At 45.7% G+C, this 25,833-nt stretch overlaps 2 protein-coding genes across 12 annotated transcripts in view; one reads left to right on the top strand and one right to left on the bottom strand.

The window, feature by feature from the left end:
* The window catches only part of NR2C2 (nuclear receptor subfamily 2 group C member 2), an 82,635-nt gene extending 82,014 nt beyond the window's left edge, over window positions 1-621 (top strand). For all 3 annotated transcript variants that reach the window (XM_036870212.1, XM_036870211.1, XM_036870210.1), the window contains one exon: window positions 116-621. In XM_036870212.1, the coding sequence (XP_036726107.1) occupies window positions 116-290 (175 nt within the window). In that variant the 3' untranslated portion in view covers window positions 291-621. The remainder of the gene's footprint in view (window positions 1-115) is intronic.
* Window positions 1-23,387, bottom strand: part of MRPS25 (mitochondrial ribosomal protein S25) — a 34,684-nt gene extending 11,297 nt beyond the window's left edge. Inside the window, exons 1-5 of one of the 9 annotated variants that reach the window (XM_036870214.1) lie at window positions 23,109-23,387; window positions 16,851-16,957; window positions 9,336-9,423; window positions 6,318-6,454; window positions 200-336 (exon numbers count right to left, since the gene is read on the bottom strand). In XM_036870214.1, coding sequence (XP_036726109.1) covers window positions 299-336; window positions 6,318-6,454; window positions 9,336-9,423; window positions 16,851-16,957; window positions 23,109-23,242 — 504 coding nt within the window. In that variant the 5' untranslated portion in view covers window positions 23,243-23,387 and the 3' untranslated portion in view covers window positions 200-298. Of the gene's footprint in view, window positions 1-199; window positions 337-1,028; window positions 1,148-3,039; window positions 3,123-6,317; window positions 6,455-8,319; window positions 8,692-9,335; window positions 9,424-16,850; window positions 16,958-23,108 lie in introns of those variants that run through there. The other 8 variants (XM_036870217.1, XM_036870216.1, XM_036870221.1 and 5 more) reach the window with 8 other exon arrangements.
* Between the last annotated feature and the right edge of the window lie 2,446 nt (window positions 23,388-25,833).

Here is a 25,833-nt window from a genome sequence, read left to right as displayed (position 1 = left end):
ATGTGTTTGTTTGGTTCAGTTCCGAGCAGTGCAGACAGGGCCCTTGGGAGCCTATCCGCGGTGAAGTCTGAAGTGCAGCGAACCCCCCTTTCTCTAATGACTCTTCCTCTTACAGGTTGGCCCGGATTCTCGTCCGCCTGCCAGCACTCAGGCTGATGAGCTCCAACATAACAGAAGAACTTTTTTTTACTGGTCTCATCGGCAATGTTTCAATAGACAGCATAATCCCCTACATCCTCAAGATGGAGACAGCAGAGTATAACGGCCAGATCACCGGAGCCAGCCTATAGCGCACACGTCATACCTGCCGAGGAGCACAGGATCCGCCCAGGACCGCTCAAATACAAAGAAAATAAAGTAGTGGTATTTTGGTATGTGCAAATATTTCCAGTATCTTAGCTATTTCCTACCTGGTTTCTTCTTATCTGTTAATCCCAGACAGTAGCAACTAAAAGACTAGTAGGATCCTTTCCTGCCATAAGAAATGTTTTCATGCCTTTTGATGAAGCAGCAGATTTTGGAACAATCTTTTAACTCAGTTTTTATTTAGAAATTCTCAAAGGGCAAAAAACAAAAGCAAAGTTTTATAATGTCAGAGACTAGTTAAAACTAAAAAGAACCTAAGAGAACAGTATGTGTATATATTAAAAATGTCCTTGGAATTAATAGCTACTAATTACCAGGGTAATGATATTAGCACTTTCTAAGCACTTCTTATCAATGTGTAATGTTATCAACATCTTGCCTATGTGCAGGGCAAATGGAAAATTGTGTATGTCTTTTGCCGAAATACTAATGATTTCTGTGAAAATGCAATAGGGTTACAGGAGACAATCATTTATGCTTAAGGAAGGAAGGTGTCATTCCTAACTGTACGCACATATTGCTGGTGGAGAGCTAAATTCCCGGGAATGAATGAAGATGCAGCTTATCTGTACATGCAGTCAGGGGGAGTGTGGTGGCACAATCGTGGTGATCCGAATTCAAAGCTTCCGCAGCCAGAGCTGATGCTTGTCGGGTTCCCTGACCTCTGGTCCTGGTCTGTGACGGGCATCTGCAGGCTCCACTGAACTCGGGGCTCTTCTGGTGACTGGTTCTCAGAATTGGATTAAACCAGTCAGACGTTAACTGCCAATTCCTGCAGCAACTGAAAACATCCCCGAATCACCTCCACCATTCAACAGCAGTTGGAGCGTTCTGACCAAAAAGTGCAAGGTGGGCATTCTGAACCCTTGCCGGGACCTCCCGACTACAGTGTGGGGTGGTTGCATGGTTTTCAGGTGGAGGAGTGCGAGGGCTCCCTTCTCAGCAGTCTCCATCCCAAATGCCCCTCGGGAAGGGCCTGTGTTCCTGCACTTCGGTCAGAACTGGGAGGTGGGAGGTGGACGGTGGTGCGGGTCTTGCTGCCTGCCCAGGCAGCAGCTGTGGTGGAGCGGAGTGGCATGTTTCTCAGTGTCTCCAGGCTCAGCACCTCTGTCGGCAGGTCTCTCAGTGATCCTGGCACACCACGCACTTGGGTTCCCCCGGGTTGTGCCAGCAGACAGACTCTGGAGCGTTTTAGATGATGGATGCAGAAGCAGGCTGCCTGCTCCTTAAAAACCTTTAATCCCCAAAGTTATCATCTTCTTTCTCCTTGTAAGTGATAGCGACCGTCGTTTACAAGAACAGAATGCGGTTATTGGGAAGTTTAGCCGGAGAAAAGCGCCCATAGTTCCCCTGGTTGTGAAGAAGCAGCACACATTTCCATTTGGGAAAAGTAGCAAGGCTGCGTCAGGTACCTGTACTTTCTTTCTGTGTAGCCCAGATTAAGAAAATACAGTGTGAGGCTAAACTTGTAACTTCTTGAACCTTTTGATCAGATGATACCCCAAAAGACCCCAGTGCACGCACTCCCCTGCCTCCAGGCATCCACGGCCGTGTAAAGCTGAGGAGAGCAAGGTGGGTGCCTCGTGTGCTGCGCGTGGGTGCTGGGCTGCCGCCACGGGCTCACGGCAAGGCGGGACCCTATTCCGAAGTTGTCGGCGGCACTTATGGAAGTCATTAGTGGGAATTAGTGGGAACAGTGTCTCCAACTTGGAAATTCCTGTTTGGATCTGATTATATCATTTATCGTTCACGCCTTGGGAGCAAATTTTGGAGAATAGTGGGGGTACCCGTTATAAAATGATGGGAAGGATTTAATTTTGACAGCTTAAATTTTTGGTTTTCTAACTTTGAAGTGATTTCAGTTTCAAAATTAAGGCAAAAAGTGGCTAAGGATTTTCACAGAGGGCATTTTGTAGCACTTGTGTGCATCTTACATAGCGAGTTGCCTATTTTTCTGTTCTTTTGACTTCGGATGTAAGCATGTCTGTTGATCCTGTAGTAGCTCCCTGGGAACACGTATTGTGTCACATCTTTCAGGTCTGAGTTCTCGGTAATGGTGAAAAGGTCGGCACTGGCCGGCTGCCCTGGGGGCGTCCTGTGGTTGTGAGGCTTTTACACTCAGGTTGCTTTAAGGTATGAGGGCAGCTTAGCCAAGACCTAGACTGAAGTCTGTGCTGGGAACAGAAGGTGGTACCAGCAGGGAGACAGTGAACACCTGGATAAGCACATGCCCCACTCCAGCAGGACAGCCCGGGAGAAAAGCCGATTCTAAGCCTGTCCTGCTCCCTGAGTCCCTTCGCTGCTGATGGCTGATTCTAGTGGACCATTTTGGGCTTTGAACACTCATTAGTTTCCTAGATCCCCTTGGCCTTACTTTGAAGTGGCCTTTTCCTTAAAAATCAGCTCCATGCCACCTGAATTCTCGCCGCTCCAGATCATCTCAAGCCTTTGACAGCAGGTCCATTCTCTCTTGTCAAACTGGTTAAAAGCAGCCCAGAGTCAAGAATTATTTGAAGAGATTTCAAGTAAATATTTGGGCTCAACTTTCACCAGGCTTTTAACCCTTGTTAGTAGCCTGTGAAACTCTGATTTAGTGAAGTGAGACCAGCCCTGAGTAGTCTGCATCTGAGTGAAATAAGCCAGGATCAGGATTCTTTGCCACGAGAATCCTGGCCCAGCCACCCCTCCCTCTGTGAGGAGAGTACCTAAGGGAGGTGGGGACAGACGTACACCACTGCTTCTTGATGAAGTGGGCTCTTTTTCATCGGTATTTCAGATAATGTTGGACAGTTATGTATAGAAATTTGTGGCGTTCATATTATCATAAAACAGGACCGGAAGAGATGTAGAAAAAGACCAAATTACTCAAGCAAATATTTTCCATGTTATTCCTTGAAAGTATTTTTAAGCAAGTATGTTACCACCCTTCTGATTTGTGTGTGTGTGTGTGTGTGTGTTTGGGGTGGGGCGGGGAGGCTGCCTTATTTATTGTCTAACCTCTGCCATGAGGCTGTGGTCAGGGTTCTTTTGTTGTTTGGGTTTTTATATTTAATTTCAGGTGTAGTCACTTGTAAGATGTTATGTAATTCCCCTCAAGAGGGATCGTTTCTAGCCTGTCGGCGTCAGTATTAAATGCAGACTCTCTCCGGAGGTGGTGGCAATGGACACGGCTACCAACGGGCTCTCTGATCGATGTGGCGGCAGCACCCTCGCTGGGGCACAGGGCTGTAGCCACACTGCACACTGGCTCTCTGGCTTGTTTGGGGGTAGCCACGGCAGGGAGCCAAGAACTAGAAGGGCTCTCGTTGTACCTAGTGCTCTTATCCTGATCCTTTGAGGGAACACCAAGCAGAGCAGTCTTGCTCCCAGCCCTGCCCTCTGCCTGACAAGCAGCCTTTGGCTGGGGATCCAAGTTCCAGGGCCTGATCAGATTAGAGCCTGGAAGCGCACTGCCCACTTTCCAGTGGAAGTGGCCTTATGTGCAATGGGGCTGAAGGTGACATTACAACTCTTCTGAGTCCAGGTCATGAAAGGCGGCATCTTCTGATGCTCACCTTTATTTTGGAGGATGGTGCCCTTCAAAGCCTGGAAAGGCAGGAGAAAGCAGGGCACACACCCACATCCTTCACTGTCCCACTTCCATTCTCCATAGATTGTGCGGCTCTTGGAAAATGTCTTAACTTTGATGTAAATTTGCAAAGCTAGCCTTGCAAAGCTAGCCCCTCACTATGACAGAGTGGGATGAGTCTTTTGTACACAGAGTCCTGGGCCTCCTCACCTGTGCCTCCCACCAGCGGGCACTTCTGTGTGTTCAGCCCTGGGGTCCCTTCGGCGGCATTGTGTGTGTACAGATTTATAGGCTTGTGTGACTGACTGAATGTACATGTGTTTATACCTTCTCTATATGTACAGTGTATATAGCGTATGTGTACATAGATGTATATTATGTATACAGACATGTAGCCACGTATCCAGACTTTCCTTTTGTTTTACAGAGAATCTATGATAGCGTTTCTACAGTAAATTGATGTGGGTGTTCCGTGGTCCCTCAGCAGGATGGATTTGCTGAGACTTTAACTCCATTTTCCTTTGGGTGAGCCTGGCTGGGAAAGGCCCTGAGGTCAATGTCCACTCTGCACCAGGGCAAGCTCCAGACAGAAAGGCCCTGGGAGGATAACACTGCTTTCTATTCTCTAGGAAGCATGAATGTTGATGGCTGATTTCTATGGTATATAAATTACAAATCTTCAATTCTCTAACTAACTGTGTAGCATGTGAATGAAATCCACTGACCTTATTCCTTTCTATAAACTATGATTCTAAAATTTTTAAATTTCAGATAAAAATTGCATTTTTATACAGATGTATATACCCTTAAAGCTACAAATGCCAAATTTTCCTTGTCCAGGTCTATTCTGAGGAATTTTCCCCATTAATCGGGCTTTAAACTGAGATACACTAGTTGCTCATGCACCTGGTAAGCAGAGACCTGAATGGTGGGAAGGTTGAAAGCTGGCCTGCTGAAAGAAATCACTGGATAACTGCAAAAACTCACGTAATCCACAGGTTACTTTTTTTTTTTTAAATAAGCTTACTGAAATGTTTGAAAATACTTCATTGAGACCACAGTACTCGGTGCCTTTTGTGAGATGGTGGGTCGTTTAGCCTTCAGCTTCTCTACAGCTTTGATGTGACGAAAGCTCCTGCTACTTCACTGGCCTCATCCCACAGTGATTGTTCGACCTTTCCCATGTCCTTACCTGTCGTGACAATCACACTATTGAACATGGCTCTCCAGTTAAAACACAAGTGGAAGCCTGACAGTCTCTAAATGAATCTTTAAAAGTTTTCCTTTGGGGCTATTTACCTTAACTGTAATCTAAGAATAATTAAACTGTGAGTTTAAAAAAAGTATCTTGGGGGTGAGGAATGTCTGAGATATTTTTAATGCCCAGCTATACTTTCAGTTAAGAGGCCAATAATAATTCTGAAATGCTGGGAAAAAAGGCTCAGCAATATTTATCGATTGACAGACTGTGATAAAGCTTAACACTTGGATAACATTTAGAAATGGTAGTCTTTACATTAAAAATGGCTTTTCTTTTAGGAAAGTGTAGTCAATTATCATTTTAACAACCAGAGCACTCATGGATTCAAATGCTGCTGCCACACACAACTCAAGTGCTGGAGTATTTTTCTACACTCTCTCCGTTCTCCCAATTATCTTGTAAACCAGTGTTCAACTAGTTTTATAACTGAAAACTGCACATTTTTCATAGTACAAACCATAGTTTTTACCTGTAGTTTGGAGCTGTCTGTTAAAATGTAGCTGCACTACCAGCCCTTTTAAAAGAAGTGTGTTAAAGGAAAATTTGGGTGTTAGATTTTTGGGACCGTTTCTGTAACCTCTGCCCTTCACAATATAGAAAATATTGTTTATGCCATCACATTTTTAATTCCAGGTTTAAAATCTGTTGAAAGCTGTATAGCTTGAAATCAGCTTTGTTTATGTGATGGCATTTAAAAAAACAGCATGTTCTTTTTAAACTGAATTTTATATCTAATCAATGTCTTCAGTCTCGAAGAATTTGCATTGTTGTGTTTGTATATAGAGTACTGCAGTGCATGAATTAGCTTTATGCATTTTATTAAATGCTGTTTCAATGTGGCATTATTGTTGTGGCTTAATACTACTACCTAAAAGAGGTTTATACTATTAAAGTGAATTAAAAACTAATAATGTGCATCCTGCTCCTCATTTCTCCTTGTAATAGTAACATCGGTAACGCCTGACCCCCAGAGGCACCCAGAATGCTCTGCCTGAACCCCAGGTAGGTGGCAAGGAGGCACCCTGGTCGTCAGACCCCTACAGCTCGCACCCCACCTTAGCCTTGCCCAAAAGTGACTTAGCCCTTGATGGTCCATTTGATGGTCCACTGGATTGTAAATACCTTTAACGAAAACGTTGGCAGGACCATCCCCTCTGCGTCCTCCCAGTGGAGCCACTCCTTGGTGTGGTGTCCAGAAGCCACGCAGACTTTCCTGGAACGGAGCAGAGCACAGCCTGGGCCACCGGACACACAGATCGCTGGCACAGACAGACAGACATGCACAGAGCCAGGCTTCAAACCAGCAGACGCTTACTGTAAGGATATTTGCTATCCAGGGTAAAAATATTTTCTTAAAGTTTCAGAAGTTTAGGACTTGCTCATTATGTCATCTGACCTCTCATTTTACAGGTGAGGATTCTAAGGTCCAAAGTCAGATTCATGGCAGAACCCACAGGCAGCCAAACAGCTTTAAGTGGCTTTGCCAGGTAGAACTCAAAATGAGAAGAAAATTGGTCACTTCAGTAGAACAAGGGCAAAAACCATCTGGCGAACACTGCTTATGCAGATAAAATTAAGAAAATGTGTCAATTACAAGATCCTCATATGAGAGGATTGGGATTGACATACACACTAATATATATGAAATGGTAACTAATAAGAACCTGCTGTATAAAAAAATAAAATTCAAAAAAAAAAGATCCTCATAGCAATCTTCTCTACTAATTTCTTCCCATTTTTGTAAATTTAAACCCATCTTTCTACCGCTAATAAAGTAGGAAATAGATGACAAAGGAATAATGCCCCCCAGTGGTGTTCATCTCCATGCATGTTACCTGCTACCTATAAAATAGTCCACGCAAACAGTAACAGCAGCGCCATCGTGTCAGGCACTGTTCATTTCATTTATTCTCTCTCTAAAGAGGGGTCAGACACTAGCTTAGTTCAGGGCGATCCTCCTACTTGGCAACCCTGGGGGCGCCCCTGTGGACCATGGAGGGAAGGGCCATTTCTGTAAGTCCTTCTGTCTAACTAGCTCTGGAGACAAGGCCAAGAGGAACCAACTCTTTCTGAAAAGCCCAGTCAGCCACTGTGAAAGCCATGGCTGCCACCAGCTGGGAGCAGTATCAGAAACATGGCAGGAACTGAGGCCAGCACCCAGGGAGGGATTAGAATGGGGGACAGGTTTTTCTAGCTGCCCTCGGAAATGGTGATGAGGGAGAGAGCACCAGAGTGTTGAATTTCAGTTAAACAACCCTCGTAAGCCTGTGGTCATTCAGGACAGCTGCCCATTACACATCAGACCCACATGCCCACCTCCCCACAACCCCGACGTTTACGCCATCACCCTGAACACAGGTCTGGTACAAAATCACAGTAAACCATAACCTGAGCACCGTATGTGAAAGGAGCCAAACTTCTCCCAATTTAATGAGGTAATCTGCAACATTTATATAAAACATCCCAGTCTCACATTGGGATAAGGATTACCTTTCTTCCCATCTCACAGGGAACTTTTGGCTTCAGCCCAAGTCCTTCACTCTCGACCAGGTAAACCTAATCTTAAGGTGACTCTAGAGGGCCCTGGTGTCTCCTGAGGACTGAAACCGACACAACTTAAGTGACAGCAACAGCAGTGTCCTGTGAGGAAAGAACTCCCAGGCAGACCCCCAGTGACACCTCACACCCTCTTCCAAACCTCAGTAAGTGAAGGCTGACCAAGCCAGAGGGTAGCGCCCTCCACCAGGGGGGCGCCCTCTCCTTGCCAGGGAGGCAGGTCTGGGACCTCTTGGCCTCTGGCACAGCCTCGCAACAGTGGTCAGTTGGCTTTAGTTTAAAAAGCGAGCGCTGCTCACAGGCTTGCCCTGGGATTTCTGAAAAATCCCAAAGAGCCTGACTGGAGGGGACGTCTATACCACCAACCAGACAGCTCCAGCCAGACCCCCGCGCAGCAGTTCTTCATTATTCTCCAGAGCAAGGCCTGGAAGAAGAGGCGAAGCCAGTAGAGACCAGGAAAGGGCTGCAGGACTGAGATGAGATGTCACCAGGCTGCAGCCTTACACCTTCCCGACCCCAAAGCCCTGTCCCTACAAAGGCCTATCAGACCGGACTCATGCCACACTGCTCAGTGATTCTGAAGCATTTATTGCCCTGATGGCGCAGGGTGTTCACTGGGCAGCTTGGCTGCAGCCCAACTCCTCCTCTCCCCCCATGCACTTCTACACAGGTGTGTAAAGGAGACCCTTTTATTGCAAAGAGATTTTCAGTCTCTCGGGGAATAGGACCAGGGGCTTTTCTGGGGCCTCAGTCTTGGGAACTGGCTTTCAGAGCTGCTTTGTACTTCCCTGTCATTTCCCTGGGCAATGGCACCAGGCCCGGGCAGGGCACCTGCCCCTCCACCTCACAGATGCACTCCCGCAGGCAATACTTTCGGGGGCCAAAGTGGGCTGGGTGAGAAAGCTGTTTTTTCTCCTGCTCCTCTTTCTCGAGGGTTTCCCTGCCAAAGAACACAGACAGCAACAAGGCGTGGGTGACACGGCTCCAAGCTGCTGGAAAGTGGGGGACTTCTCAGCCGAGTGAGCCCCAACATCTGCCAGGGAGACCTCCTACGCTGCTCCCTACTCCCCCCGGGCCTCCGGGGCTGGGGGTTGCGCAGGAAGGCCTGCAGCCCGGTGAAGGGTAGCAAGGGGTGACCCCAGCTCTGAGGATAGGCAATCAGGACCAAGGGGCCTGGAAGTGCCTCCGTGCGCTTTCTCAAGACAGACTTCCCCATCTTCCCTCCCTCCCTCCATTCATGGAAAGAAAAGGAATGTGTCACAGCAGGCCCTGGGGTTGGTCACCCACTAGCGCCAAGCTGAGATTCCCCAAGAGGGACATGGTCACAGCCACAAGGGCACGCATTTCAGATGCGTCTCAGCTTCTCGTGTACCCAGGAGGAAAGGACCATCTTTATCTTCACGGTGCAGGGAGCTGCAGCTCAGAGGTTCAGGCGCACAGACTCCCGTCCGCTCTCTGGTCAGCGTCCGAGGCTCCTGCCAGAGTCCGCCCTCTCAACACCCCTCCCAGCGCGCCCATCTCCTCCCTCTCAAATCTCTGGGCCAAGACGTTTGCACCCCTCCAGGTCAAGCCCCACCAACTCACTCGCTCTTCCCCAGAATCTTTTTGATGTGCTCCATGATCTCCTTATTGCTCTTGGTCTCCACGTCCACAAGGACTTGCTCCCCAGAATCTGGAAACAGGAGGAAAAGGGGGGAAGAAAGCTGAGAACACAGCAAGGCACTCCCTGGCCTCAACTGGTGGTGATTTGGGATTTGCTTTTAGAGGAGAAACATTTTAACGGTCAAATAAATGTTTATGTAACCCATTATGCTGCCTTTTTTCTGTATTTCTTTAGATGTGAGCACATAAACTTTAGGTATGTACAAAAGCATACATACTATTTTAAATAGAAACTCCATGTTCACGGATAGAAAGATTTAATATTGTTAAGATGGCAATCCTCCCCAAATCAGTCTATGGATTCAGTCAATCCCTGTCAAAAATCCTAGCAGGTGTTTTTGTAGAAACTGAAAAATTGCGCCTAAAATTCATGCAAAGGACCCAAAACAGCCAAAACAACCTTGACAAACAAGAAAATGGGAGAACATTCGTTTCCCAATTTCAATTTTACCACAGGCTACAGTAATCAAGTCAGTGTGGTATTGAGCAAAAGAACAGCCTATAGGAATGGAACTGAGCTGAGTCTAGAAATAAACTCTTATTAAATTTATGGTCAACTTATTTTCAGCAAAGATGGCAAGACAACTCAGTGAGGAAGAAGAGCATGTATCTGATAAAGGACTTGTATCCTGACTAAAGAACTCTCACAATTCAATGTCGAAAAGACAATCCAAAGAAAAAATGGGCAAAATATCTGAATAAACATTTAACAACAACAAAAATGGATAATAGCACGTGAAAAGATACTCAATATAATCAGTCATTAGGAAAATACAAAATAAAACTACAGTGAGATATTAAGGTGGCTAAAATTTTTTTAAACACAATACCAAGTGCTAGTGAGGATGCAGAGGAACTGGAACTTTCCTAAATTACTGGTAAAAATGCAAAATCTTACAGCCACATCAGCTAGTGAATTAAGACACACAAAAAAGAAATTAAATGATTGGAAAGGAAGAACTTTATTTGCAGATGTAATGATTGTGTATGTAGAAAATCCTAAGGAATTTAGAAAATAAAAACTTCTAGAAATATGAATTACCAAGGTTGCAAGACACAAGGCCCATGTACAAAATCAGCTGTACTTCTACGAAGTTGTTTGGTGCTAACCAAAGAACTGAAAAATGAAAATTTTAAAAATACTATTTACAATAGTCACAAAACATACTCAATATTATTAAAATGTCCAGGGACTTCCCTGGCAGTGCAGTGATTAAGAATCCGCCTGCCAATGCAGGGGACACGGGTTCGAGCCCTGGTCCAGGAAGATCCCACAGGCCACGGAGCAACTAAGCCTGTGCACCACAACTACTGAGCCCGTGCGCCTAGAGCTCGTGCACCACAACTACTGAGCCCACGTGCCACAACTACTGACGCCTACGTGCCTAGAGCCTGTGCTCTGCAACAAGAGAAGCCACTGCAATGAGAAGCCCACGCACTGCAACGAAGAGTAGTCCCCGCTCGCCACAACTAGAGAAAGCCAGCGAACAGCAACAAAGACCCAATGCAGCCAAAAATAAATAAATTCATTTTTTTAAAAAATGTCCATTATCCTCAGTGATCTATAATATAATTCCAAACAAAATCCCAGCAAGCTTTTTTCTAGAAACTGGCAAGCAGATTTTAAAGTCAATAGGGAAATGCAAAGAACCTACAAGGGCCAAATTAATCTTGGAAAAAAAAGGGGGGGTGGGGAACAAAGTTGGATTTACACTTCCTGATCTTAAGACATATTATGAATTACAAAAACCAAGACAGTGTGCTATTAGCATAAGGACAGACATACATATCAGTTAAAGAGGATGAAGAGTTCAGAAATAAACTCGAATAGCCAAAACAATCTTAAGGAAGAAGAAGAGAGCTGGAGGAATCATGCTCTCTGACTTCAAACTACACCAGAAAGCTACAGTATTCAAAACTGCAAGGTACTGGCACAAAAAACAGACACATAGATCAGTGGTACAGACTAGGCAGCCTAGAAATAAACCCACACACTTATGCTCAATTAATCTACCAGAAAGGAGGCAAGAATATACAATGGAGAAAAGACACTCTCTTCAATAAGTGGTGCTGAGAAAACTGGACACCTACATGTAAAAGAATGAAATTAAAACATTTTCTAACACCATCTACAAAAATAAACTTAATATGGATTAAAGACCTAAATATAACACTAGCTACCATAAAATTCCTAGAAAAAAACATAGAACACTCTTTGAAATAAATCATAGCAATATTTTTTTGGGATCTGTCTCCTAAAACAAAGGAAATAAAAGCAAAAATAAACAATTGGGACCTAATTAAATTTAAAAGCTTCTGTACAGCAAATGAAACCATAAAACAAAATGAGGGACTTCCCTGGTGGTCCAGTGATTAAGACTCTGCACTCCCAATGCAGGGGGCCCAGGTTCGATCCCTAGTCAGGGAACTAGATCCCACATGCTGCAACTAAAAGTTCACATGCCGCAACTAAAAGATCCCGCATGTGGCAACAAACACCCGGCACAACCAAGTAAATAAATAAATAAATACTTAACCTGATTAAAAAATGGGCAGGAGAACTGCATAGACATTTTTCCAAAAGGAAATACAGATGGCCAACAGGCAGATTAAAAGATGCTCAAGATACCTAATCATCAGGGAAATGCAAATCAAAACTACAATGACATATCACCTCACACCTGTCAGAATGGCATTCATCAAAAAGACCACAAATAACAAAGGTTGGTGAGGATGTGAAGAAAAGGGGACCCTTGTACACTGTTGGTGGGAATGTAAATCGGTGCAGCTACTATGGAAAACAGTATGGAGGTTTCTCAAAAAAACTAAAAATAGAACCACCACATAACCCAGCAATTCCACTCCTGAGTATATATCCGAAAAAAAACACACTAATTCAAAAAGATACATGCACCCCAATATTTACAGCAGCATTATTTATAATTGCCAAGATATGGAAGCATCCTAAATGCCCATCAACAGACGAATGGATAAAGATGTACTATACACACACACACAATGGGATATTACTTAGCCATAAAAAAGAATGAAATTTTGCCATCTGCAGCAACATAGATGGACTTGGAGGGCATTATGCTAAGTGAAATTAAGTCAGACAGAGAAAGACAAATACTGTATGATAGCACTTATTTGTGGAATCTAAAAAATACAACAGACTGGTGAATATAACAAAAAAGAAGCAGACTCACAGAACAAACTAGTGGTTACCAGTGGGGAGAGGAAGGAGGGAGGGGCAACATAGGGGTAGGGGAGTAAGAGGTACAAACTATTATATATAAAATAAGCTACAAAGATATACTGTACAACACAGGGAATATAGCCAATATTTTATAACAACTATAAATGGAGTATAACCTTTAAAAATTGTGAATCACTATATTGTACACCTGTAACTTATATAATATTACTGTACATCAATTATACTTCTTTTTTTTTTTTTTTTGCTGTGCCATGCGGCTTGCAGGATCTTAGTTCCCTGACCAGGGATTAAACCCGCTCCCTTGGCAGTGAAAGCATGGAGTCCTAACCACTGGACCTCCAGGGAATTCTCCCATTTTAACCAGCTTAAAATGTAGAATTTGGTGCTTTTTAGTGCCTTCACAATGTTGTGCATCCATCACCACTATCTAGGTTCCAGCACTTTTTCATGACCCCAAACAGAAACCCTGTACCCATTAAGCAGTCACTTCCTATTCCCCACACCACCCCAGCCCCAGCCCCTGACAACCACTTCCTGTCCCTATGGCTTTGTCTGTTCTGGACACCTCACACAAATGGAATCACACGCTATGTGGCCTTTTGTGTCTGCCTTCTTTCTGTTGGCATGTTTTCAAGGTTCATCCGTGTTGTAGCATGTGCCAGTACTTCGTTCCTTTTCATGGCTGAATAATATTCCACTGAATGAATATATGGATTTTGTTTATCCATTCATGGTCGATTTTTCTGACAAAGGTGCCAAGGAAATTAAATAAGGGAAAGGAATGTCTTTCAACAAATGGTGCTATAACAGCTGAATATCCCAAATCTAAAAAATGAACCTCAATCCTTATCTCACTTAATACACAAATAGAGATCATAGACCTAAATGTAAATCTAAGACTCTCCCACAGGAGAAACACAGGAGAAAAATCTTTGTGACTTTGGGGTAGGCAGAGATTTCTTGGACAGGACACAAAAAGTACTAAATATGAAAGAAAACAACTGATAAGCTGGAATTCATCAAAATTAAAACTTCTGCTCTTCAAAAGACACCATTAAGAAAATGAAAAGGCAGCCACAGACAGAAAATATTCACAATACATCTGACAAAGGAACTGAATCCAGAATATATAAACAACTCAACAGGAAAAGAGCCCCCACTTTTTTTTTTTAATGGACAAAAGATCCAAACAGACTCTTTACAAAAGAAATAAATGAATGGCTAATAAGCACATGGAAAGATACAGGGAAATGCAAATTAAAATGTCAAGGAGATATACAGGCACTGGAATGGCTGAAAAGACCTATGTGATGAGAAGAATGGCCCCCAAAGATGCCCCCTCCTAATCCCCCAGAACTTGTGAATATGACACCTGACGTGGCCAAGGGGCCTCTGCAGATGCAATTAAACTTAAGGACCCAGAAATGGGGAGATTCTCCTGGATAATCTGGCAGCCCCATTAATCACAAGGTCCTTAAAGTTGGAGACCCTCCTGGGCTGTGGTCAGAGGGACGTGTGACTGTTGGAGAGGGCCAGACACGAACGCAACTGGCTTCGAGGATGGAGGAAGGGACCACGAGCCAAAGAGTGTGGGGGTCTCGGGCTTTCCTGGTGGCGCAGTGGTTAAGAACCCGCCTGCCAGTGCAAGGGACACAGGTTCGAGCCCTGGTCCGGGAAGATCCCACATGCTGCAGAGCAGCTAAGCCCGTGCGCCACAACTACTGAGCCCACGCTCTAGAGCCCGCGAGCCACAACTACTGAAGCCCGCGCACCTAGAGCCCGAGCTCCACAACAAGAGAAGCCACCGCAATGAGAAACCCCCGCACCGCAACGAAGAGTAGCCCCCGCTTGCCGCAACTAGAGCAAGCCCATGCACAACAATGAAGACCCAACACAGCCAAAAATAAAACAGAAAGAAAGAAAGAAGTAATTTAAAAATAAATAAAGAAAGAATGTGGGGGCCTCTAGAAGCTGGAAAAGGCATGGAAATGGATTCACCCCTAGCGCCTCCAGGAAGGAAGGCTCTGCGAACACCTTGATTTTAGCCCATGTTGGACTTCAAACCTACAAAACTGTAAGATGAGAAATCTGAATTGCTTTAAGCCACCAAGCTCGTGGTGATCTTACAGCAGCCACAGGAAATGCAGAGGAGCAACAGGACCAGTTTGGGTGAGGATGGGGGGCCAGCAGGACCCCTCACCCTGTGGACTGCAAGGGCAAACGGCATGATCATTTTGGAGGCCTGTCTGGGTGGTTTCTAAGAAGGTTACGTGCCTATTCTGTGGCCCAGCAAGGCCAGCCTGAGCCTGTGCCCAGGAGAACCGAGCACCTAGGTCCACAGAGACATGCACCTTCCCAAAACCACCCTCGGCAGGCAGCCGCTAACAACCCCTCGAGCGAGACCCTCCTTAGAGGAGTCTCTGGGACCCGCTGCTGCAGCAGCAGAGCCAAGCCCACCTGGCTCTCCCAGGTCCCCGTCCAGGACCTGCCGCTTCTGCCCAACACGCAGCCAGAGCTTCCTACCGACCGGCCCCGACTTTCTCATCTGAGGTGTCTCCTGGCCAGACCTCCTTCCAGAGATGTCAGACGTGCTTTGCCATCTGAAGACTCTCCGTGCCTGCCCCCCATCTCCAATAAACCTCATACTTGTAACTCTGTCTTGGCATCTATAGAAAACCCAAATGTTCATCAACAAGTGAATGGATAAATAAACTGTGGTATGTTCTGATAATGGGGCACTACGGAGCAATAAAAATGAATAAGCTACTGATACACATAACGTGGATGAATCTCAAAAAGACAAGTGAAAACCAGACACAAAAGGACATATACTGTGAGATTCTATATTAGGTTCTGAAACAAATAAAACTAACTAGTCTATGGTGAAAGAACTGCTAACAGAGGGAATTCCCTGGCAGCCCCAGTGGTTAGGACTCTGTGCTCACTGCTGAGGGCCCGGGTTCGATCGCTGGTCGGGGAACTAAGATTCCACAAGCTGTACAGTGTGGCCAAAAAAAAAAGAACTGCTAACAGTGGCTGCCCCTCTTGGGAGTGAGAACTGGGAACTGGAAAGCAGTACTAGGTGACTTTTTGGGTCTTCGCTGGGAAACAGTGACACAGGCCCGTCACATCTATCAGAACTCATCACTCCATGCACGTTAAGACCTGTCCATTTTATTATGGGTAAATTATACCTCAATAAAGTTAATTTTTTAAAACACCAACACGAAATATATACACAAAAATGCCAACCACCACCATTCTCCTCACCTCCACCTTGCTCTATTTTTCTTTTCTCCATAGCACTCATCTTCTAACAAACCATGTTATTGAGTTTCTTGTTCATTCTATCTCCTCCTGCTGGAATATCATCTCTACAAGTCTAGAGATCTTTGTCTGTATGGCTCCCTGACACCCCAAGCACCTAGAACAGTGCCTGGGTCCTAGCAGGAACTTGATACATATTTGCTGAATGAATGAAACAACATCATCCTTTTCCTTCCTGACGAATTTCCCAGTCTATACTTCATTAGATTCTCGTAACCGTGTAAGGAAGATGTTTTGCCTTCCCCTAGAAATATGTAAGTGGGAACATTACTCGCTCAGGATCAGAATGACTGAGTAGAGAGTTGGGCTAGAACATATGGTCTTCTGACTTCCAGGAACTGAGCCCAATTTAACTGAATAAATCTTCATGTTTGCTCCTCGCAGGGACAGGAGAGCATCACGTAAATGCATATGGTCCATAGAGGACACACGCAGACACATACACTGTTCAAGAGAATGTGGCCAGCACTGAGAGACGTGCCCTGAGAGAAGGGAGAGGCCAATCTAAGGTGCAGGTAAGGTTTCCTGAGTGAAATGGTGCCCAAGCTGAGTCCCAAAGGATTTATTTTTTACTTAAGCAAAGAAAAGTAGAAGGGGATTTGCAGCAAAGGAACCAACGTTAGCAAAGGCATCAAAGCACAGTGTGGCAAGGGAATTTGGAAAGACTAGCCCGTATGACATGAGGCATATGCAGGAGATGTGGCAGCAACAGGAAATGCGGCTGCAGAGGGACAGATCTGTGCAGTCACTGTGTGCCAGGTATAGGAGCCAAGGTGACAGGACCAACGTAGGTTTACAAGCGCTCCCATCTCAGCCCCCGCTGACTGCCACACAAGAGGAACATGGGAGGGAAGTCAGGCCTGGGCCACGGCAGAGGGCCCTGCACTCACCTAAATAGAACCGCAGAAAGGGTGTTGGCGTCATGTTCTTAAACATCATGATCTGCACCCAGGGGTTCTTGTACTGGATCTGAGGTATGTTGAAAAACACGAATTTCCTGCAAAACAGAAGAAATTAAACCCGTGAGAGTTTTTAACCTAAAATTGTATGCACCTGTGTATTCTTCTAAAGAGAAAGTCCAGAACTTTCATCAGGTTCTAAGAGGACCCTGCCCCCCCCCCCCGAAAAGGTGGAGGTAGGAAAAGCAGGTCTCAGGAATCCACTAACGTGTTGTCTGAATGTGGGTGTTGGGACTCTTGGTTTGTCATTTTAGGGAAAAGAAATCTATATCCCTACCTCACGTTGCATATTAACCTAAAACTCACCAAAACAGAAGTATAAATATAAAAATGGGGGCTTCCCTGGTGGCACAGTGGTTGAGAATCTGCCTGCTAATGCAGAGGACACGGGTTCAAGCCCTGGTCTGGGAAGATCCCACATGCCGCGGAGCAACTAGGCCCATGAGCCACAACTACTGAGCCTGCGCGTCTGGAGCCTGTGCTCCGCAACAAGAGAGGCCGCGACAGTGAGAGGCCTGCGCACCTCGATGAAGAGTGGCCCCCACTTGCCACAACTAGAGAAAGCCCTCGCACAGAAACTAAGACCCAACACAGCCAAAAATAAATAAATATTTAAAAAAAGAAAAGAAAATAAAAATGAAACCATGAAATGTCCTCGGTCTTGATTGGTGTGACAGCTGCACAGTGCACTCATATGAGAAGCTGTGTATCTACAGGTGAGCACTTTATGTAAATTATACCACAATTTAAAAATAAATGAAACCATGAAAACAAACATGGGGAATACTTTTACAATCTAGGAGTGGAGAAACCTCTAAACTCAGAAGGTTTAAAACACAGATAAATTTGATTACATTAAAACCTTTGCAAGGGACTTCCCTGGTGGCGCAGTGGTTAAGATTCTGTCTGCCACTGCAGAGGACACGGGTTCGAGCCCTGCTCGGGGAAGATCCCACATGCCGCGGAGCAACTAAGCCTGTGAGCCACAACTACTGAGCCTGCACTCTACAGCCTGCGAGCCACAACTACTGAGCCCGCGTGCCACAGCTACTGAAGCCCACGCACCTAGAGCCTGTGCTCCGCAACAAGAGAAGCCACCGCAATAAGAAGCCACGCACCACAACAAAGAGTAGCCCCCGCTCGCCACAAATAGAGAAAGCCCACGCACAGCAACGAAGACCCAACACAGCCATAAATAAATAAATAAAATATCTGCAAGGCAAACTTTACCAAAAACAAAATCAACATTTGCCAAACTAGAAGAAAAACGTTTGCAAAACACAAAACAAAAGGTTAATTCCCTTGATATAGAGTTCTGCACATTATTAACACCATTTATAATCCAACACTAGAGGCAAAGGCCACAGACGGGCAGAAACCCACATAGCCTATCGAAGGAAGGATCCTCAGTATCTTCCCAACAAAGTCATAAATTAAAATGGTCCTTTTTTACCTCTTAGATTGCTAAAATAAATAAATAAATAGTTTTAAGTTATAGTAAAGTGAGAAAACGTTTCCTTAAGTATATTAATTGGTTTAACCTCCTTGGAGGTCAGTTTGGAACTAGCACAGATCTTGACTCAATGTTTTCACCTCTGCCTTTAGGTATTTTCACACTTGAATGCAAAGATATGTGTGAGGTTTACTGCAGCATTATTTGTTACAGCAAAGGAACAGAAACAACTTAAATGCCAGGCTGATTATATAAACTATGACACAACTGTATGCCTGGATTCCTCTCCACCTGCTCTCCATCCAGAGTAGCTAACAGATATGGGCTAGCAAGTGGGCTTTCCTGCCCTCTGGCTTTGTGTTGGCTTCCGCCCATATGGAGCACTGGCAAAAGAATGGAAGGAGGAGGAGAGTTAAGGTATTTATCTCCCTGGCTCGACCCCAGGCTCAATCCCGGCTCCAGAGGCTCCTGTCAGGCAGCCCTCTTCATCTCCAGGTCCCAACAAACATTCTCCTCCTCACTTCTGCAGCCTAGACCCGGGCTCTTGCACTGTTCCTTGTGGTTTCTTTTCCCATCCTTGCCACACCATTGCAATTAGTCTCTTGATTAAAGCCTCCCCAATGACCCGAATTTAAATGCATTCTCTGCTTCCTGCTGCCACCCTGCTCCCCACACCAGACGATGGAAAGGTGCGAGTGGTACACGGGTAGAAGCGTGGTTGCCTGGCTTCACCACTTCCCAGCTGTGTATGACCCAGAGCAAGTTACTGCTGTGTGCCTCAGTGTTTATGCCAACATGATGGCAATGCAGGACAACCAGTCCAGATAGGAGCTTGTAGTTTATTCTCAAGAAGAAAAAGATAGGATCAACAGAAGGCCTGATTGTGTGACATTTGCTTGGGGAAACGTCCATAATTGGGGCAGAATCTGCAGTTAAAACAAAAGCAATGACAATAACCCCAGGGAAAACAAAAAACTGCAAAAACAAAAAGGAAAAATAAAGTGTTTGACTCAACTGTGTACAGTGTTTACAAAGTCATAATAATTTAACAGTGAATACTGATTTATCCAAAATTCTTAAATGACTATATTGGGAGGATGGGGGGGTCGAGTAGTATGCATCTGCTGGGGTAGGGAATGGCAATGCTTCTGGAAGAGCTAAATCCTTGCCTTCCACAGTGGCAAGTCAACAGATAAAGCCTAAAGCTAAGAAAGTAAGGAGGAGCTCTCTAAATATAGTATTTAACTATATGGGAGTAAAATTCTAAACAAATGGTTAGAGTTGAAAGTTGCTGCCTCTGGAGGATACAATGGAGAAAAGACAGCCTCTTCAATAAGTGGTGCTGGGAAAACTGGACAGCTACATGTAAAAGAATGAAATTAGGGCTTCCCGGGTGGCGCAGTGGTTAAGAATCCGCCTGCCAAGGCAGGCGACACAGGTTCGAGCGCTGACCCAGGAAGATTCCCGCATGCCACGGAGCAACTACGCCCGTGCGCCACAACTACTGAGCCCGCACTCTAGAGCTCACGTACCACAACTACTGAAGCCCGCGTGCCTAGAGCCCATGCTCCATAACAAGAGAAGCCACTGCAACGAGAAGCCCGTGCACCGCAACGGAGAGTAGCCCCCGCTCACCACAACCAGAGGAAGCCCACATGCGGCAACGAAGACCCAACGCAGCCAAAAATTTAAAAATTAAAAATATATAAATAAATTTATATATAAAAAAAGAATGAAATTAGAACACTCCCTAACACCATACACAAAAATAAACTCCAAATGGATTAAAGACCTAAATGTAAGACTAGGCACTGTAAGACTCTTAGAGGAAAACATAGGAAGAACACTCTTGGACATAAAACACAGCAAGATCTTTTTTGACCCACCTCCTAGAGTAAGAGAAATAAAAACAAAAATAAACAAATGGGACCTAATGAAACTTAAAAGCTTTTGCACAGCAAAGGAAACCATAAACAAGACGAAAAGACAGCCCTCAGAATGGGAGAAAATATTTGCAAACGAATCAATGGACAAAGGATTAATCTCCAAAACAGACAAACAGCTCATGCAGCTCAATATCAAAATAACAACCCAATCAAAGAATGGGCAGAGGACCTAAGTAGACATTTCTCCAAAGAAGACATACAGATGGCCAAGAGGCACATGAAAAGATGCTCAACATCACTAATTATTAAAGAAATGCAAATCAAAACTACAATGAGGGGGTTTCCAGGGCGGCACCAGTGGTTAAGAATCCGCCTGCCAATGCAGGGGACATGGGTTTGAGCCCGGGTAGATCCCACATGCCGCAGAGCAACTGAGCCTGTGCGCCACAACTACTGAGCCTGCACTCTAGAGCCCGCTCACCACAACTACTGAGCCTGCAGGCCACAACTACTGAAGCCCGCGCGCCTAGAGCCTGTGCTCCGCAACAAGAGAACCCACTGCAGTGAGAAGCCCACGCACCACAACGAAGAGTAGCCCCCGCTCCCCAGGATTAGAGAAAGCCTGCGCGCAGCAACGAAGACCCAACGAAGCCAAAGATAAATAAATAAATATATAAATTTTTAAAAAACTACAATGAGGTATCACCTCACACGGGTTAGAATGGGCATCATCAGAAAATCTACACACAATAAATGCTGGTGTGGAGAAAAGGGAACCCTCTTGCACTGTTGGTGAGAATGTAAATTGATACAGCCACTATGGAGAACAGTACGGAGATTCCTTAAAAAACTAAAACTAGAATTACCATATGACCCAGTAATCCCACTACTAGGCATATACCAAAAGAAAACCATAATTCAAAAAGACACATGCAGGGCTTCACAACTAGAGAAAACCCACGTGCAGCAATGAAGACCCAACGCAGCCAAATATTAATTAATTAATTTTTTTTAAAAAAAGGGCCAGAAAAGTAAACTGTCCTGGGTCACATGACCAGTAAGTCAAAGAATCAGGACCGTGAGCATTGGGCTCCATCATTATCAAATTCACCTGGATCCTGAGGCGCAAGGCTGGACACAGAACTCAATACATTCCAGCAGCTGTTACTTCTCCCATTGCATCTTAAGGGCAAGAACACCTGGCAGAGGTGAGGAGGAACTTAGCTCTCAGACTCTGAATAAGGCAGCTCCCCACACACCCAGCAAATACCCTAAGACTCGCTAGCCCGGTGCTGTACTGGCCACTGGCACTTGGAGTGGAGGGCCAGGTGAAGTGCTGACGGCACATGAACAAGCAAAGAAAGGCCAGTGGGGCTACAAAGGGCAATTCTGACAGGCTCAAACCCAAAGGGCACCGGTGGGACAGCTAAGCCCTTATCACTAGGAACAATGAAACACAGAATAGCTGTTTGGCTCCTATTTACCCAGAGAGTATTAAAATTCTTGAGCATGCGACTATGTGCAGGCCTATTTTGATTGGCTGACCATTTAAAAACCAGAGATTTACATAAAAATCTGAATTTCTGGCTCCTTGACAAGTCAGAAATTCTCCATGGAGCCCAAATAGCTAAGATGTAGCCAAGCAGTGAATGGCCCCCTGAAACAGGGCACGCTTTCAGTTTACTGCAGGCCCATCCAGACTGTCTCCCTCCTGTTTGTACCTGCCTGGCCTCTGCCCTGTGACGCCTGGTGCAGATGGATGGATGGATGGATGCAAGGCTGGTTATGCAGGAGTATCTGGGTGCCCATTCAGCCCTATGACTGAGTCTTCTAGGAAGCCCTCATCCCAGCTGACCCCACGCAAGTAGGTCCAAGTTCTTGCGTTGACCTGTGGAAAGCAAACGGCTAGGGGGTAGCTGCTGGCTCTCCTGAACAGCCCTGCACTGAAGGCCCCGCCATGGGGGGACCACCCTCCACAGGGAGTTGCTCTCCAGTCTCACTCCGATCCATCCCACACACCCAATCCCAAAGTTTCTGAAAGACAGGACTTGAATTCCCAGCAACAGCACGGGGCCCAGCATCAGCAGGCACTCAGTAAATTTATACCTAACACCTGAAAAGCCCAAAGCACTGCTGCTGCCTCAAAGTTCAGTTCAAACCTTTCACTTGCAAGTTCCATTCAATGAGTCCCGACTCTGCTGCGGGCTGAAAAGCACTGAGGAGTTGGGGCGGGGGCCGCTGCGCAGCTCACAGACAGTCCCTTCACTCTAAGGGTGATGAGTCCTCTTCGAGAACGAAGCCCCCTTTCAGAACCACCCCCTCACCAGCTGACTATGGTACCCTGGACAAGCCAGTTCCTTAAACTCCTGCGTTCTTTCATCCCTGGAGTGAAGAGAACAGTGGGGTTTCTGTAAAAATCAAACGAGCTAGTGCACGAGGAGCATTCAGAAACGCGCTGCACGCACGAGGACTCAACAAATGCCAGCAGCTGTTACCCCTCCCACTGCACCCCCATATCCGCCCTGGGGCATAGGTATCACCCCGGTCGCAACACTGAGGAAAAGCAACTCTCCCAAAGCCAGCAGGTGGAAGAGCCCGGACCCCAGCGGGTCGGTCGCCACGGGCTGGGCTCCACCAGGACCGCGCGCCGCCCGCGGGGCACGGGTGGCTGAGGAGGCTTCGGCCTCCCCGTCAGCGCGGCCCCCACCCGGAGCGACGCGGCCCTGAGGTCCTCTTCTGCTGTGGAACCCGGGGCAGCTGCCCGTCCATGCAGTGGGGCCCTGGCGCCAGCGCAGCGCCAGGTCTCAACGACTCGCAAGTTATTGGTGGGACCCGGCGGCTCGGACTGACCTGGCGCCTTCGCCCAGCTCCCCGTGCGTGTTGTAGTTCACCGTCATGACCTTCACCGAGTCCTTGAACACTACGTCCCCCTGGCCCAGGTACTGCAGGGTGCGGCGTATCGGGAAGCGGCCCTTCATGGACATGGCGGCTGCGGCGGAGGGGCCGGACCGCCGGCCGCGAGCCCAGCAGCGCGAAGAGACGAGCTAAGCTGAAGCCGCCCGGGCGGCCCTCTAGCCGCTTCTCCTCCGCGCCGGTTTCCACTTCCCGCGCAGACTCACAGGAGACGCCTCCCGGCGGGCAGCGCACAGGCCGCGGAGCAGCCTGGGACTTGTAGTACTGGCTGGCAGAGTTTTCCTTAGGCGGGGGCGGTGGGAGCCGGCACGTACGCCTAAGCGTTAAAGCTCCTATTGGAACGTTAAGGTTTTCACGATTTGTGAATCAAGTCTTTCTCCCCTCCGCCAAGGGAAAATATTTTATATAGGCTCAAACTCAATCATTCAGACAACAAACTTACAGTAGGAAATAATTCAGGAGAGCTGAGTTTGAACACCAAGTCGGCCAGTAACTTTCTGTTCAACCTCAAATATGTCAGTTTTGCTCTCTCAACTTCTCCACTTTTAAAGTGAAGGGTTAGAACTGCGCAATTTCTAACATTGACTTAAAAAAAAAACAAAACAAAACCAAAATTAAAAACCTGACTTGCAAAAGGAAAAAAAAAAAGATTTTGGGATCTACTCCTTTCTAGTTTAGCCGCTTGAGAGCTCTGGACCTCAATTCCTTGAAAAGCAAAAGGTGGATGAGATGCATTTCCTATTGATCTGAGAACGTTCTCCTCCACTTTCGAAGGATAATTTTGCCAGATACAGAATTCTAGGTTGGGGGTTGGAAGGCATCTTTCAACACTTTATTTCACTCCACTCTCCTTTTGCATGGTTTCTGATGAGTAGTCAGCTCTCTTTTTTCCACTATAGGTTAAGATGGTTTTTTCTTCTGGTTTCTTTCAAGATTTTCTCTTTGTCTTTGGTTTACAGAGGTTCAATAAGATATACCTAGGTGTATATTTTTGGTATTTATCCTGCTTGGTGTTCTCTGAGCTTCCTGGATCTGTGGTGTAGTGACTGTCATTAATTTTGGAAAGTTCTTGACCATTATTACTTCAAATATTTTTCTTTATTCTCTCATTTTTTTTCTCCTTCTGGTATTCCAATTATGCATGTTTTACCTCTTCTGAAATTGTCCCATAGTTCTTGGATGTTCTATTCGGTGTTTTTGTTGTTTTTCATTCTTTTTTCCCTCTGCTTTGCAGTAGGGAAGTTTCTATTGACCTATCTCCAGACTCACTGATTCTTTCCTTGGCTGTGTCAACTGATGAGCTCATCAGAGGCACTGTTTGTTAGTCTCTTTTATTTCTAGCATTTCCTTTCAATCTTTCTTAGAGTTTCCTTATCTCTGCTGACATTACCCATCTGTTCTTGCATATTATTTACTTTTACCACTAGACTCTTTAACATATTAATCATTTAAGTTTCCTATCTGATAACACCAACATCTGTGTAATACCTGAATCTGGTTCTGATATGTGCTTTGTCTTATCAGACTGTGGGGTTTTCCCTTACCTTTTTTAGCACACTTAAAATTTTTTGTTGAAAGTGAGACACTATTGGCTGTATTAGGTAATAGGAACTGAGGTAAATAAGCCTCTACTACGAGGGGTTATGTTATTCTGGCTAGAAGTAGAGCTGTGTTTGTTTGCTGTAGCTGTAGGCCCCAGAGGCTTCAAATTCCTCTAGTGTCCGTTTTTGTCTTGACTTTGGGCTTCCCTAGAGTCTGTGTTTTGTACCTCTTTTAGCTGTAATGCATCCTTATACTGGAGTCCTGTTGGTGTGGTAGTAAGGTGTGGCGGCAGGGAAGCATTCTGTAATTTTATGGTGAAATTTCAGTATTTTAGTGGGCCTGTGTCCTTGGGCTGTGACCTTCCTGTTTCTTAATCCCCCTCTGTGATACAGAATAAGAAATATGTTTGGTCTTTGTTCCCAGCTCCCGGCCAGAGCTCCTAAAACTCTTGTAATTTCCTTAATGATAAGAGTGATAGGAGCTTCTTTTGTCATATCTAATTTTTGTCCCTGTTCCTGAAATAGCTCTGGAAAGATGAAGGTGAAAGGAGTGGCTTTTGTTATTCATAACAAGCCCCTTTGAACCTCTGACCTCCAGGAAGGTAACAGGGGCTAAGGGTTGAGTTAATCGCTAATGGCCAAAAGATTCAATCAATCACGCCTATGTAATAAAGCCTTCATTATAAAAACCCTAATTTAGGAAGTTGGAGAGCTTCCAAGTTGGTGAACACACCATGGTGCTGGAGAGTGATGTGCCCAGAGGGGGGGCATGGGAGCTCCACACCCCTTCCTATACCTTGCCCTATGCATCTCTTCCGTCTGGCTGTTCCAAAGTTGTCTTCTTTTACAATAAACCAATCATCTAGTAAGTGAACTGTTTCCCTGAGTTCTGTGAGCCATTATAGCAAATTATCGAAACCAAGGCGATGTAGAAACCCCTGATTCATAAAAGGTCAGAAGTACCAGAGGCTCGCACTTGTGATTGGCATCTGAAGTGGAGGGGCAGTCTTGGTGGACTGAGCCCTTAACGTGTGGGATCTGATGGTAACTCCAGGTAGACAGTGTGAGAATTGAATTGAATTGTCGGACACCCAGCTGGTGCTGGAGAATTGGTCAGTGTG

The sequence above is a fragment of the Balaenoptera musculus genome, chromosome 11 (assembly GCF_009873245.2).
Source record: "Balaenoptera musculus isolate JJ_BM4_2016_0621 chromosome 11, mBalMus1.pri.v3, whole genome shotgun sequence".
Classification (NCBI taxonomy): domain Eukaryota; kingdom Metazoa; phylum Chordata; class Mammalia; order Artiodactyla; family Balaenopteridae; genus Balaenoptera; species Balaenoptera musculus.
The sequence above is the reverse complement of the archived record's forward strand: the minus strand, read 5'-3'. Positions and strand labels throughout refer to the sequence as shown.